General features: G+C 41.0%; 7 protein-coding genes across 9 annotated transcripts; all 7 read left to right on the forward strand.

Annotated features, from left to right (window-relative positions):
• Nucleotides 1–776: 776 nt before the first annotated feature.
• LSM04_009722 (CHCH protein) lies at nt 777–1,208 on the forward strand (the record flags this gene model as incomplete). Its single annotated transcript, XM_067337357.1, has 1 exon — nt 777–1,208. One exon carries the CDS (start codon nt 777–779, stop codon nt 1,206–1,208), a length of 432 nt encoding a protein of 143 aa, XP_067190014.1.
• A 453-nt stretch (nt 1,209–1,661) lies between these two features.
• On the forward strand, nt 1,662–2,852 carry LSM04_002209 (Actin family; the record flags this gene model as incomplete). Its single annotated transcript, XM_067337358.1, has 1 exon — nt 1,662–2,852. The coding sequence occupies one exon, from the start codon at nt 1,662–1,664 to the stop codon at nt 2,850–2,852; it is 1,191 nt and encodes a 396-aa protein (XP_067189657.1).
• A 483-nt stretch (nt 2,853–3,335) lies between these two features.
• Nucleotides 3,336–3,959, forward strand: LSM04_004271 (rRNA-processing protein Fcf1/Utp23; the record flags this gene model as incomplete). The annotated part of the gene is made up of 1 exon (XM_067337359.1): nt 3,336–3,959. One exon carries the CDS (start codon nt 3,336–3,338, stop codon nt 3,957–3,959), a length of 624 nt encoding a protein of 207 aa, XP_067189772.1.
• A 552-nt stretch (nt 3,960–4,511) lies between these two features.
• On the forward strand, nt 4,512–5,324 carry LSM04_001506 (uncharacterized protein; the record flags this gene model as incomplete). Its single annotated transcript, XM_067337361.1, has 1 exon — nt 4,512–5,324. The coding sequence occupies one exon, from the start codon at nt 4,512–4,514 to the stop codon at nt 5,322–5,324; it is 813 nt and encodes a 270-aa protein (XP_067189627.1).
• A 264-nt stretch (nt 5,325–5,588) lies between these two features.
• On the forward strand, nt 5,589–9,125 carry LSM04_003708 (the record flags this gene model as incomplete). 3 transcript variants are annotated; one of them, XM_067337362.1, is made up of 2 exons in its annotated part: nt 5,589–7,950; nt 7,992–8,098. In XM_067337362.1, the coding sequence occupies 2 exons, from the start codon at nt 5,589–5,591 to the stop codon at nt 8,096–8,098; spliced, it is 2,469 nt and encodes an 822-aa protein (XP_067189738.1). The 3 variants fall into 3 exon arrangements, with proteins under 3 accessions (XP_067189738.1, XP_067189739.1, XP_067189740.1); XM_067337363.1 differs by having other exon boundaries at nt 5,589–9,125; XM_067337364.1 differs by having other exon boundaries at nt 7,152–9,125.
• A 902-nt stretch (nt 9,126–10,027) lies between these two features.
• Nucleotides 10,028–10,768, forward strand: LSM04_004315 (uncharacterized protein; the record flags this gene model as incomplete). The annotated part of the gene is made up of 1 exon (XM_067337365.1): nt 10,028–10,768. One exon carries the CDS (start codon nt 10,028–10,030, stop codon nt 10,766–10,768), a length of 741 nt encoding a protein of 246 aa, XP_067189775.1.
• A 1,593-nt stretch (nt 10,769–12,361) lies between these two features.
• LSM04_005758 (RNA recognition motif domain) lies at nt 12,362–13,990 on the forward strand (the record flags this gene model as incomplete). The annotated part of the gene is made up of 1 exon (XM_067337366.1): nt 12,362–13,990. The coding sequence occupies one exon, from the start codon at nt 12,362–12,364 to the stop codon at nt 13,988–13,990; it is 1,629 nt and encodes a 542-aa protein (XP_067189837.1).
• Between the last annotated feature and the right edge of the window lie 498 nt (nt 13,991–14,488).

Here is a 14,488-nt window from a genome sequence, read left to right on the forward strand (position 1 = left end):
GTGATATCCTCTTATGAGAAATTTAAAAAAGAAAAAGAAAAAGAAAATTCCTTTCTATTGTACTTGTACTTGGTCTTTTTATTGTTAAAGTTACGCTTTTTTTTATTCGTTATTGTTTAACTGGATAAAATCACCTGTAATCTGATAGTTTTGTAAGTGAGACAAATAGAATGTGAAGGTGGGTGAAGAGAAAGAAATAAATAAGGATATATGAGAAGAGTAATAGTGAAAATGATATTCTAATTACCATTCCTCTCTCTTTCTCTAAGTATTATCGAAGTTCTGACAAAATGATAACGTTACTCAGTATATTGTTTTTAACTTCTTCTGGAAGCGTTTGTTTCTGTATTTTTTTTTAATTTCCTTTCCGAAAACAATGAAAGGGGCTATCTTTACGGTGTTTCATAAAATTGCATATACAAGGGTAATAAAAAGTGATTATATGTTTCTAATTTGATAACTTTAAATATAATAAATCTCGTCTTATTTGTTTCTTTTTTTTCATTTTTGATTTTATTTCTTGATTTTTTTTATCTTCAGTTTCCCCAGAAACGGATTTAAAAAAGAAAAGGAAGAGAAGGGATAGGTAGATTGAGGTGATAGGAAGGAGATATCTTTCCATTTATCCATAAATTAATCAGTTTCTTCTCTGGGGTACCCGTTGGGAAAGAGAAAGCAAACAAAAAAAATAGCATAGAAGAAACCCAACAAAACAAAAAAAACAACAACAGTAATAGTAATAGTAACAACAAAACGAAACAGAAGAAAACGGAAAAATGGCAAATGGTGTTACAGCAAACTCCATGCGAGTTAATGTCAAGGCGCCTGATCTCGGTGCCTTCCCGCTTGACCACTACCGTGAGTGTACGAGTGAGATTGAGAATTACTACACGTGTCTCAAGTCCAACGACTACGTGACGCCCATGTGCCGCGATGAGGTGCGGTCGTATCTGCAGTGCCGCATGGACCGCGGGCTGATGAAGCCGGCGGATCTCGACGGATTCGGAATTCCCAAAACGGAGTTTGTGCCGACGCGGCAGCACCGCATGGACCTCAGACAGCAGTGGCTGCGGCAGAAGATGAATCAGGTGACGGTGGTGTGGGAGGAGAATTATAAGCGGGATGACTTGAACGTGCCGGATGGGTATGAGCGGGAAAAGGGGGGTGGTGGGGAAGGGGAAATTCATCGGCAGGGAGAGAAAACGTAGAAGAAGATGGTGGTAATGTTGTTGTTGTTGTTGATGATGAGAGGTGTTGTGTTGGTTTGTGTTTGTGTTTGTGTTTATTATTTGGATCGTTTCTCTGCTGGTTAGGGGGGAATATTTCTCACACCTTATTTTACACATATGATATGTGGGAAAATGTTGTATTAAAAAGAGAAAAAAGGATATTCAGTATATTTATTTATATATGTGTATATATACCTGTGTGTGTATGTGTTTTCTTTTCCATTTGGTATTCACATCGATTTCTTGTTCTTTTTTTCTTTCTTCCTTCATTTGATAATCCAAAATAGAGGAACTCTCAATCAGGTAGAATAAAAATAAGAATAGCAGTATCACACGAAAGAGAAGACAATACCGTCTCTCTCGCTTTTTCTCTGTCTCTTTTCTTGAGTGTATTATTTATTTGAGTTTGCAGTATCTGTTTTATTTTATGAAATGGCAACCGAAAAGCGACCAGTAGTACTTGATAACGGAAGTGGATTTATCAAATGTGGTTATGCGGGATCAAACTTCCCTGCTGCTGTATTCCAGACCGCACTTGGTCGCCCTGTTCTACGATCAACTAAACGCAATAGCAGTAATAAAACTAATACGGATCCCATGATAAGTGATCTTGTTGTTGGGGATGAGTGTAGTGGAGTTCGACATCTTCTTGATATGACTTTCCCTGTACGAAACGGTATTATTCAAAGCATGGATGATATGTGTCATCTTTGGGATCATGCCTTTCATGATCTTCTTCAGATAAACACAGAGGAACACCCTCTTCTTTTATCAGAAGTGCCACTTTTTAGTAGTAAACATCGTTGTCAGTTGTATGAGGTGATGTTTGAAAAGTATACATTCCCCTCTATTCAATCCGCCTTGCAGGGAACATTATCGCTTTTTTCAAATGGTTTACAAACAGGTGTTGCGGTGGAAAGTGGAGAAGGTATTTCCCACTGCACGCCTATCTTTGAAGGATATGCTTTACCTAAAGCCAATAGACGTGTTGATTTGGGTGGACGTAATATAACAGAGTTTCTTGTTCGACTCATGCAACGACGAGGTTATAGTTTTAATCAAAGTAGTGACTTTGAGACTGTACGGCGAATGAAAGAGAGTTTTTGTTATGCTGCGGTAAATAATGAATTAGAAAAACGACTTGCCCTTGAAACAACCGTGCTAGAACAGAATTTTATATTGCCTGATGGATCTAGTTGCAGTATTGGACAAGAACGATTTGAGGCAACGGAGGCACTTTTTCAGCCCCATTTAATTGACATTGAGTGTGATGGTCTTTCTACACAATTGTGGAATTGTATTCAGGCGGCGGATATTGATGTTCGGGCGGAACTCTACAGTCACGTTGTGCTCTCTGGCGGCTCCACCATGTTTCCCGGTCTTCCCAGCCGCATTGAAAAAGACATGCGTGAGTTATTTCTCACAAAAGCCCTAAAAGGCGATCGTACACGTCTCGGTCACTTTAAACTGCAGATTGAAGACCCGCCGCGGCGTAAACATATGGTGTTTCTCGGCGGGGCCACACTGGCGGCGTTAACGGTGGATCAGCCGGAGATGTGGTTTACGCGGGCAGAGTGGCAGGAGGGAGGCGCGTCCGCCGTGCGAGCCCGCTTTGGGGCGTAAATAATATATATATATATATATATATATATGTGAAGGGAATGCAAGAAAAGAAGAAAACACTGAAACAATAATAATGATAATAGTGATAGTGATAGTTATGATGGTGACGATAGTGATTTGAAAAGAATGAAAAAAAAAACATTAGATGCGTGTGTCTATTTGTTTGTCTGTTTGCGTTTGTTGATATCGACCGATTGCTCTCTCTCTCTCTCTCTCTTTATGTGTGAGACCAAATGCATCTCTGGTGAACCGAATTGATGGGAACGGTGTGAATGTGGTGTAGGTGAGTCTAATCATTTTACTGGAGAAAGGTACATGGTTAACTCTTTATTTTTTTTATTTTTACTTCTCTTCTTTCATTCTTTTATTGGTATTATTAGGTATAAGGGTTGAACAGAACCATTTTAACGCCAAAAAAGGGGGAAATAGTTTGCATTTTTTAAAGCAAAATAAAAAGAAAAAAAGAAAGAGACGAATCAAATCATGGGGAAAAAGAAGAATATGGCGTCTCACGCCATTAAAAGTATTCTCATGAAGGAAAAGAATCTTGTACAGAAGAAAAAGCGAGAAATGGATAGTTATCACGATACTCCTGAGCCTGTACTTTCAGAAGTAAAGGATGATGCTGCTGTGCGTTTTCAACGTGAACAACTCACTGTTGCCGCCCCAATGCAGACAAATATGTTTCTTTCCTTTAATAAAAGTCTTGGTCCACCCTTCCATATTTGGCTGGATACAAACTTTATTAACTTTTCCATGCAGAATAAAATTGAAATTGTGGAAGGTCTTATGGACTGCATGCTTGCGAAAGTAATTCCATGTGTGTGTGATTGTGTAATGGCGGAATTGGAGAAACTTGGAAAGAAGTTCCGAATTGCATTAAAGATTGCACGTGATAAACGATTCCGTCGGTTAACGTGTGAAGGCAAATACGCCGATGACTGTGTTGTACGTACTGTGACCCGGCATCCTATTTACATTGTGGCCACATGCGATCAGGAACTTAAACGGCGAATACGCAAGATTCCTGGTGTGCCCATTATGTACATTTCAAAGCATCGCTATACAATTGAAAGACTTCCAGAAGTGTATGGGGCCCCTGGATAAGGTGGGAATATAAGTAAGTGTGGTTCTGTTCATTACACATTATTTAAGCGGTGTTATATGGTTGCATCAATGCCTGTGTAAGGAATTGAGAGAGAGAGAGAGAGAAATAAATAAATAAAGAAAAGGAAAAAGAATGGGACGAGAAACATGGTGAATGTGAGTGGTTGGACAGTTCTTTTTTTTTATTATTTTTCCTCTTGATGTGCTCATTTTAGTCCTCAAACGTTTCAAATGGCATTCAAATGGAATACGCTTCAAGATTTATTTTTAATTCTGTTCTTCGAGTAATATATATAGACGTGTGTGTATGTGTGTCTTATAGGTTTTTTTCTTTTGTTTCTTTTTTTTTTTTGCGGTAAAAGAGTTGTTAATATTAACTCTATCTTTTGAGATTCTCTAATGGTGGTAGTGTTGAACGTCAAAACAAAAAAAACTCTTTATATCTTTTTCTTTTGTTGTTCTTGTTGTTGTTGTATTCTTACATTAGGAAAAGGAAGGAAAATAATAGTAACTCCTAGGATTGTTATTATTGTTACTTAGTTATTAGTTATTATGGGGATTTCATCTAATCTCCTCACACGGAGTCAAACATCTCGCTTCGTTGTATCTTCTTATACATACTATTCTATTTCTTTCTTATCCTCCTCTTCTTCACTACGCTGCGGTTCATCATCCTCCTTATCGTTATCCTCTTCTCTCTTTACACTATGGCACCAACGAAGATACCGCAGTTTTCACTTCTATCTTAATCTTAACGATCCTGCAGAGACACGGCGGCATGTGGAGGAAAACATCGCCCTCATTGAACAGAAAAACGAATCAGATACTATGAAACACCTACACGCATTATTAAATCTCGCCCTGAGTTACTATCAATCCGCTGACTATGTCACGGCTCACGAATACGCCGAATACACACATGAAAAGGCAAGAAAGTATAATAAGAACGCCACCTTTCTTTACTTTACAGCCAAGACATGTGCCCGCTGTGCCCTTGCTGTGGCAGACGAGTATGAAAATCATCTACGCGAGATGGAAGAAAAGGCAATTCTCTCATCTACATTAGCCCCAAAGCCCTCCGCTGTTTTCGCCGCCGAGCGGGTTATTGCCAAACTGCGAGAGGACGCCGCCCGCTATGATGGGATTGCCCAGCGTCTGTGCAGCAGACCCGATAAGGCGTTTATGCGGGCGGCGGGAATGGGCGCCACGACGGGGTGGAGTGAAGACACAAGAGGCGAAGACGAGGAACCGAATGAGTCGTTTGGGGAAAAGTGGAAGGAACGGCGTAAACGGCCGGAACACGCAGCGATACGGCAGTACTATCAACAACAACAACAGAAGAATGGAAGCGGTGTACCCAAGTGAACTGAGGAAAAAAAAAAAAAAAAAAAAAAAATAATAATAATAATAATAATAATAATAAAGAATGTGATAATACTATGGTTGTTTTTTTTTTCGTTTTTGCTTTGTTTTGATCCCTGATGGTTTTTATAGTTGTTGTTGATTTTTCTTTTTTGCTTTTCTCATGATCTCTTTTTTTCTTGTAATAATGATGGTGGTGAAAGTACACTTTCTTTTATTTTACTTGTGATAAGAAACACACAAAGCGATTTAATTCATTACGTAGACATGTCTCATAAAGATGCATATTTTACTGATTTTGACTATTATGACAGCAATGACAGGAATCAGATAAGGTCTCCCAACACAAGAGAGGAAACTAGAAACATAGATGAAAAGGTGTTTTTTGCAGTACTTGATATCACGGATGGACGACGGTATAAAGTTTTTCTCCGCCAAAGTGATATTCCACGGTTAAAGGTGGGAAAGATACGAAAAACACTTAGTGCAGTTTCGGGAAAACCGCCTTTTTCATTTGATCTCTGGCATGGTGATATGTTGTTGCTCGATATGGAGAGTGCTAATTGTGCGGATCTCGGTATTACACCGCAAACCATGCTTGTGATGCGACCAAGTGAGAAGGGAAGATCTTCAAACGTAGAGGAAACAAAAGAACAAAAACAAGAAGAAAAGTTTATGGGAAATACTGCAGGTAGTAGTGAAGAGGTAATAAATGATGATGTGTTCCCTGTGGGATTCTTAGAAAAACATACACATGATGTGGTGAAAGAGTTTACTTCAATAGGGAATGAATCGGCGTTTGTGGTAGAACTAAACGAACGACAACGGATGTTACAGGCGCAGTTATATGAAGAGGCAAAGCGTTCAAACCTCTTTTCAATTCTCAGTAGTAATGGGAAGAAAAAGAGTCCTAACAGTAATAATAATAATAATAATAATAATAATAGTGATGGTGCTATATTAAGAAATGCTGTGATAGATAACGTATTACAGTCTGAAGAAGCATTATCGGATGAAATCATCCCTGAACAAAATAGTAATAATAATGATGATAGTTTTACAGATTTTATTCAAGAAATTGTTAACAATAAAATCACACATCCTGTCTCTGATACAGTAACAACATCCATGCCCTCACAAGACGCTAGTCACACTATAGGAGTAACCCATTCAACGAATAGTCTCGAAAATAATAACACAGCATCGTTAGATTTAATGATGCAAGGTGGACGTTATTATGATATGTACTGTGAAGGGGATAACCATAATAATGGTTTTTTTTCCTCACCTGTTACATCTACTGAAGTGTATTCTCAAAGGAATAACAATAATGAAAGTAGAGAAAAAACGCAAAACGAGTGTGAGGAGCAAGAAAGAAGACCAGAAAGAGGATTGCCATCTCATCCTATTCTGATGATGAATACCAATACTGGTATTATGAGATCCACTGTCTCTGATCGAGAGAAACAACTCACGCAGCTTGTACAAAATCTGCAGGATGACGTCAGTGAACTTCTCGCTCTGCAAGTACGCGGCGAAACCACCAAGCGAGCCCTACAACATGCACTTGCCGCCTCTCAACAACACGTACGGCGGCTACAGGGACGCGAAGAGGAATTACAACTACAGATGGAAGCCCTGTTGGCAGTACTTCGCCGTGGACCCAACGGTCAATTTCAACCACTCACGGAAGCCGAACTCCGCACGGCCGTAGAACACACAACGGCCTTATATCACTCTGAAGTACTGCGGCGGGAGAACACCGCACTGGAGCGCAGACTTGCCCAGGAGGTTCGTCGCCGTCGTGATATGGCATTAACACTGGAGGATATGAAAGGACACATTCGAGTATTAGTGCGGGTGCGGCCGCCTATGCGTGTATTAGTACAGCATGGACAAGATAATGCCACTGGAGAAATAGAAAGCACAGCAAGAACAACAACAACGAGTTCTTCATCAGAACCAGTTGTAGGTGTAATGGTGGCTGACGGGCAGAGAAATATTGTTACTATTACAGACCCGTATGCTGAACCACGGCAGTTTCACTTTTATCGTGTTTTCACTGTGGGTTCCACACAGGCGGAGGTGTTTAGTGAAGTAGCCCCACTTGTGCAACTCGCCTGTGATGGTGTGAATGTCTCTGTTCTCGCGTATGGACAGACCGGTAGTGGTAAGACATACACCATCTTTGGCCCAGAACAGCAAGGCAATACAACAATTAATGAAAAGCATGCAAGGAAGAATAATAACAACCGTTATGATGACGATAATGATGTTGTTGAAGAGGAGGAAGAAGAGGATGAAATAGAGGCGGAAGATGATGGTATTGTACCGCGCACAATACGTGTATTGTTTCAGCATCTACGCGCCGAAGCCGCTTCAGAGATGGCTCTCATGTCGCAACACGGTAAGAATAACAACAACAGCAATAGTAATAAGAACAGTGATGTTGCAGATAAAGATAAGGGTGACGAAGAAGTGGATCTCTCACGTTCCTCAATGTTTGAAGTATCCTGTAGTCTTGTGGAGATGTACAATGACAAGGTACGGGATCTTCTTGCACCGCCTCAGCTTGTTGTACCCACATTTCACGTGGGCGGAAATAACAACAATAATAATAACAGCAAGAGTAACAATACTATTACTACTAATAATAATACTAAAGGTGAGGGTGTAGAACATCGTGGACCAATTTCTGTGGCACCACAACGTACAGTACGTGTGGATCCCGATGGTCATATGTACGTTGTTGGACTCACACAACATGTTGTGCGTAATGCAGGAGAAGCTCTGCGGGTTCTCCGCGATGGGGCGACACGTCGTCAAGTGCAGGCAACACAACAAAACTCATCATCTAGTCGTTCACATATGATCTTTACTGTTCATCTCTCCCAGCGACGACGTGTTCCATCGCAACGTAGTAATAGTAATAGTGGTAAGAACAAGAATAATCACATACCGGGGTCATCCGTTGCCTATAAACGTCTAGAGAGTAAATTAGTGTTTGTAGACTTGGCAGGATCGGAACGAATTGCAAAGTCACAGAGTACTGGAGATCGTCTACAGGAGGCACGTTATATTAACAAGAGTCTCGCAGCATTAGGTGATGTTGTGGCAACACTTTCAAATAGTACAACAACAACAGGTACTACTTCTACTTCTACTGGATCTGGTGGGGCAACACATGTTCCCTATCGAAACAGTATGTTAACAGCACTTCTGCAAGATGTTATTGGTAGCCGTAGTAAGACTGTACTATTAGCCTGTGTGGCTCCCAGTGACCCACCGTATGAGAATCACACAGCAGAGACAGCAACAACACTGCAGTTCGCCAGTCGAGTGCGGTGTGTACGTAACTTTGCCCCGCCATTTCATACCAGTAATTTCTCCTCTATACCATCACAATCACAATCACAACAACAACCAGCAGCAGCATCTACTACTACTACTACTACTACTACTAATACTAATAATAATACTAATGCTAATACTAATACTATTACTGGGGGCGGTGGTTCCACAAAACACCCAAATACCAATATGGCTGAAACGGATATGGATTCATCACATGGTCTCTCCGCCGTTGGTCGTGGTGTAACCAAATTGTGGATGCGGCCAACGGAGTCGTCTCGACTTCGTGTTAACGCCGCAGGGCGCCAAAATGCAACAACCACAAAATCAACAAAAACACCGAGTGAGACTGAACGAACAGAAGAGATTGGACGGACGCAGTTACCTACGCCGCAGCAGCAGCGGGTAGCGGGTGATTCAAATATTGAGACAAGACCACGGATGAGATTCTAGAATCGCATTAGAGGGTAGTGAAAAAAGACTTCATTGGGAGGGTGTTGGTGGAGTGGTCTGCCATTTATATATATAAATATAATTTAGGAGAAGGGAACTTTTGTGTGTCTTTTTTCTTATTGCTCTTATTTTCGCTTTCAGTGATGAATGAAATAATTATTCTCATTTGTGGATTTTTCCTGCTATTCCTTTTTTTTTTTTTACAAGGGCTCGATTTCTACCTTGTACACATATTCGATAAGAGGGAGAGATGCCAACACAAAGAAAAGAAGAAGCTAATGAATTAAACCCCCATTCTATACATAAAGAAATACATATATCTACGGAATTAAAGATGTATAATAACTGAGACGGAGATAGAAAGAGTAATATGGGTGGAATTTTTGAGATGTTTTAAAGTCTTCGACTTAAACAACAAAACACAATATCCTTCCTATAGAAATATATTGCTTAGCTCTATCTACTTATGTGTCTCTGCTTCTTTTTTCTCTCCTGGTGTATAGTTTGTGTTTGCGCTTTGTTGTTAATTTTACGATGGATATGTGACACATCAAACTTGTTATTATTTGTGTTTGTATTCTATTTTTCTTCCATACATTTATTTGTTTACAAGTCCTATTCTGCTGTAGAGTCAACACAGTTTTGAAATAGATTGTGTTTTTCGTTCTTTCTTTCACTTAACTTCTTCTTGCTTCAATACAGTTGAGCGTGAAACTGTACACGCTGTGCGCACAATTTATTCTTTAACCTCCTGTGAAAGGACGTTAGAACCCTGTTTCCTCTCTGGGTTGCTGTACGCACGCTTTCTCTCTCTTTCTCTCTCTCTCTCTCTTTCTTTCTTTCTTTATCTCTTTGATCCCACTCTCCTATATATATTGCACGCATAGAGTGAGAGGAAATAAATGCTTCACGTCAGTACTGCTCCTCTGGCGCCTGTTCCATCGCTTCTCGGCTACGCACTGCGTGGGGCGGCGGCGGCGGAGATGCTCTACGGCGGTGTGCGACTCCGACACCTCGCGGCCGCCCCCCCGCCTCTCCGCCGTCAGTCCCCCGAGACCCTCCCCCTCTCTTCCGTTCCCTCTTCCACTCCTCCAGTATTTTCCCTCGCGGGGGCGATGGAGGCGGAGGGGCTGCGGGACGGAGAGGGCGACGGCTGGCGGCTGCTGCCCGTCAACATCGGCGCGAGGGCCCGGGCGGCGGCGGGGCGGCTGCGAGCGGACGACTGCCGGCGGAGACTCATCGCCCAGCGGGTGTGTGCCGCCGCCGCCGCCCCGCTCGTCTTCCCCGCGGAGCCGCGAGCACACAAAGAAGAGCGGCGGGGGGCAACGCACTTCCACCCGCCGTCGTCGAAACTCTCCATCTTCACTCGGCCGGTGGACTGCGCCGCCCACACCGCCGCGGTGGACACACGGCCGATGGGAGTTGGCGTCTATCACCCGCGGGCGTGGCGACCACTGCAGATGCTGAAGCCCATCCCGCATAACTGGAGTCCCACCCTGCGATCCTCCGGTGTACGGGGACCACACATGCAACTCATGCAGGAGCGACTGGATGGAAAGGGTTTTGGATGGAAACGCAAGTCACGCTCGCTCTGGCAGCAAGACATTGATACCGCTGGATTTAGGCCCAAACGGTTCTTTTAGTTTCTGGACAAATATACAATAATATATATATATATATATATATATATATATATGGGAACGAGAAAGAGAGTCGTTTTGTTATCCCGGTGTATATGTGTTTTTTATGGTGTTCTTGCTGCTATTCTTGTTTTGTGTGTATGTGTATGTGTGTATTGATGATGATGATAGTGTTGGGTGGTTTTAGTAATAATGCATATTTCTTGTAATGGAATTGCGTTTTTCAAAAAAGACCAGGAAAGGAATAGTTGTTGGTATTGGTGTTTTTAATGCTCATTATTGAGTTTGTATTGATTAATATACCCTTTTAATTTTTTTTGTAATTTCTCTTTCATTCCTTTTTTATCATATTTGCCTCTTAATGTTTCTACTGTGATGCATCTTTGTTTTCCCCTTTTTTATTTATTTCTTTCTTTTACAACAGCCCCAAGTGCAGTTGCCCAAATATAAATACACAAAGTTAACAAAAAAGTAAAGCGAGAAAGTAGGAAGAAAAAAAGATACAGAACACCTATACGTAGAATACGAGCTGCAATAAAAAAAAAGTAAAAAAAAGGAGTAGGCTGAAGTGATTCTTTCGCGTTTTTCTTTTCTTCTTTCTTAAATATAAAAGGAACAAGATCATTTAAACTACTGTTAGCGAGCAACAAGAATCAGAGAAATAAGTCAGCGAACTTCCACATATATACATACATACGTTTTATCTGTTTATTTACACCAAAGAAAAACGAGAACAGGGGCAAAAAAAAAACACTTAGAGTTGGTCAATAATAAAGCTCCCAGATCTCTCTTTTTCTTTTTTTTCAAGGTGGAAGTTTACTTGCTCATAGCAGCAGGAGAAAAAAAAAAGAACGAGCCTTTTTTGTTTTTTTGATTATTCAAATCACTCACTCGCCAAAGCCCTCTCTCTCTCTCTTTCTCTGTATTCTGAAGAGAGTGGATTGAAGGGGCAGGAAAATTTGAGTGCAACTCCACACGCAGAACCCAAGAAAAGTACACAGAGAGTACCTAGGTGGAAAAGAAAAAAGAAGACAATAAATTCGTTTTTTTTTTTTCACTTCATTCCTGTGGGTCCGTGTGTGCTCATTTTAATATTTGTTTTTCCAGATTTTCACACTAAACATTTGTCTCACTTTATCACTCACTTACATACGTGCTTATTTCCTGTCGTGTACAGGATTTTAACTGTGTTTGTGGTGTTTTACTTGTAATTCGGCTGAAATACGTGAGTGGCTGGAATAAGAGTAAATCAGCAGAGAACACAAAAAGGGAAAAAAAAGAGAAATTTGTGAGCAGAAGTAAATTTCTGTACGGCACATCAGCGAAAGAAGTGTAGAGCTCTTCTCTGAAATAAGAAGGAAGCAAAAGGAAAGGTAAAACAACAAAAAACAAAACAGAGAAAAATAATTATTACTGGATCGGGGGTATAAGTGTGATTAGACGTTGTGCCAAGTTATCTGGAATAAGGAAGAAAGGAGAAAAAGTAGCAAAAAGGGAAAAAAAGAGGCAAATAATAAAACGAAAGGAAAGAAAAAAGACAAAAAGAAATATAAAAAGAAAAAGAAATAAAAAAACTGAAATAAAAAGAAAGGAATAATGAATGCTAATATGTTTCTCACTCAACAACAGCAACATCAACAGCAGGGAAGAGGTCCAGGGTACCTTCTTCAGCTTGGCGCCGTCAATACAGCAGCATCAACGTCAACTCCATGCTTTGTTAGTCCAGCGTACATGCCGCCCACACAACAACAGCAACAGCCAATAATGCGAGAGCAGCAGGATCGCACTATTTCAACACAACAGGGATTTATCATTGCAAACAACAGCGATACACGCGATGGGAAGACTTCGCAGACTTCACTGTTTTCTCTCATGCCGCCGCCGGCTATGTGGGCATCCCCAGAGTCTGCGGCATCGTTTATTCCACCCTATCCAACTTCAAATACAGAACGTGTGGTGAATCACAGTAGTTCCCCAGTGGGTGTTAGTCGTTTGTTTTCAGTTAATAGTGGTACATCCACTGCTGTTGATACCTCTGCATCTTCAGTGATGTATTCCTTCCCAGTCCCACAACAACAACAACAACAACAACAAGATGCGGCATGTGGTCCAGATACATCATCATCCTCATCTTATATGATACTTGCACCTGCGGCCGGAAATGCCTCCAGTCCCACCAATGCTCCTCTTTATTATCTAGTTAATGCATCTTCTACATCACCTTCTGTACAACAACGATTGACGACGTTTATTCCAAACTCCAATCCACAATCTGTGACGAGTAACACTATGAATAGAGCAGAGCAACTCCCACCATATCCACTTCCCCCGCCTAATGCAAATGTGATGGGACTCCCATGGACAACGCAGTTTGTGCCTAACAATGGGGCGGCACCCGCAAGTGGACTCCCACTACTTATGAGTAATCCTTCCTCAAATCATGTGGAGGGGAATATTCTATTGGACTCCCGATCATTCCAGCATCAACATCAGCAATACCAGCGTCAACAACAACAACAACAACAACAACAACAACAACAACAACAACAGCACCAACAACAACAGCAGCAGCAACAACAACAACAACAACAGCACCACCAACAACAACAACAGTCATATTATATGGGTAACAACTCCAATTCATCAACGCCTTCAGCACCGTCTCCCAGTTCAGGTACACGGCGCCGGACCCGCTGCAATGATGCCACTTCATTGCGAGATGGCAGCAACAGGACTGGTGGTGTGAGTGGACAAGACTGTGAAGTTCGTGCAGGTGTGCCGTATAGCATGGACCCCGTTCCCATTGATGTCAGCAAGACACAACTTATTGTGAACTTCCTTCCCCAATCCCTCACAGATGAGGAATTCCGCTCCCTCTTTGCTCGTTTCGGCCCTCTACACAGGAAACCAACAAAAATCATTTACGATCAGAGTTCTCGTAGACGTAAGGGATTTGGGTTTGTGTATTACAAGGATGGTCGCAGCACGGAGGGTGCTATTAAGGAAATGAACGGATTTCTTGTGGGTGGGCGAAAATTGAAAGTACGATACGCCGATCAACAGCGATCTAGCATTGATTGTGATAGTTGCAGTGGTGATGGTGCGGGAACCCCGCCGTTGGATGGCCCTAATAATAATAAGGGTGATGATGGTAATGATAATGCGAGCAGTCATGATGATATGTTGTGGATAGTGCAAGATATGGACCTTGATGAAGAGAGCTAAAGAGGAGAAAATAGGAAAAATGATTGTCTTCACGCCTATGCCGCTGGAATACTGACGTTTGTAATAAAGTTTAAAATACAGGCTTGTATATATATATATATATATATATATATATATATATATATATATATATGGGTATCTGTTCACATATGCGTATGCTGGGAGTGGGAGCTTGGGGAATGAAAAAAGATAGATGAAAGAAACGATGACAAAATAGAGAACGAAGAAACATCGATGGAATTGTATGAATGTGACTTCTCCTTTTTTTCTATATAAATATATAAAAATATATATATTACTTCTCTTAGGATTACGTTAGTTTGATGTTTTCTCTGGTTGTATTGCTTGTTTTCCCATTATTTTTTTTTTTTGAATCTGTGTGTGTGTACTTTGGTTTTTGACTCTGTTCTTTTATTTCTTATTTTTGTGCCCTTTTCAATAGGGTATCGTTATTTACATCGTTTTCATTGTCAACGTTGTATTGATTAAAATGAGTGT

The sequence above is a fragment of the Trypanosoma melophagium genome (assembly GCF_022059095.1).
Source record: "Trypanosoma melophagium isolate St. Kilda chromosome Unknown ctg3segment0, whole genome shotgun sequence".
In the NCBI taxonomy this organism is placed as follows: Eukaryota; Euglenozoa; class Kinetoplastea; order Trypanosomatida; family Trypanosomatidae; genus Trypanosoma; species Trypanosoma melophagium.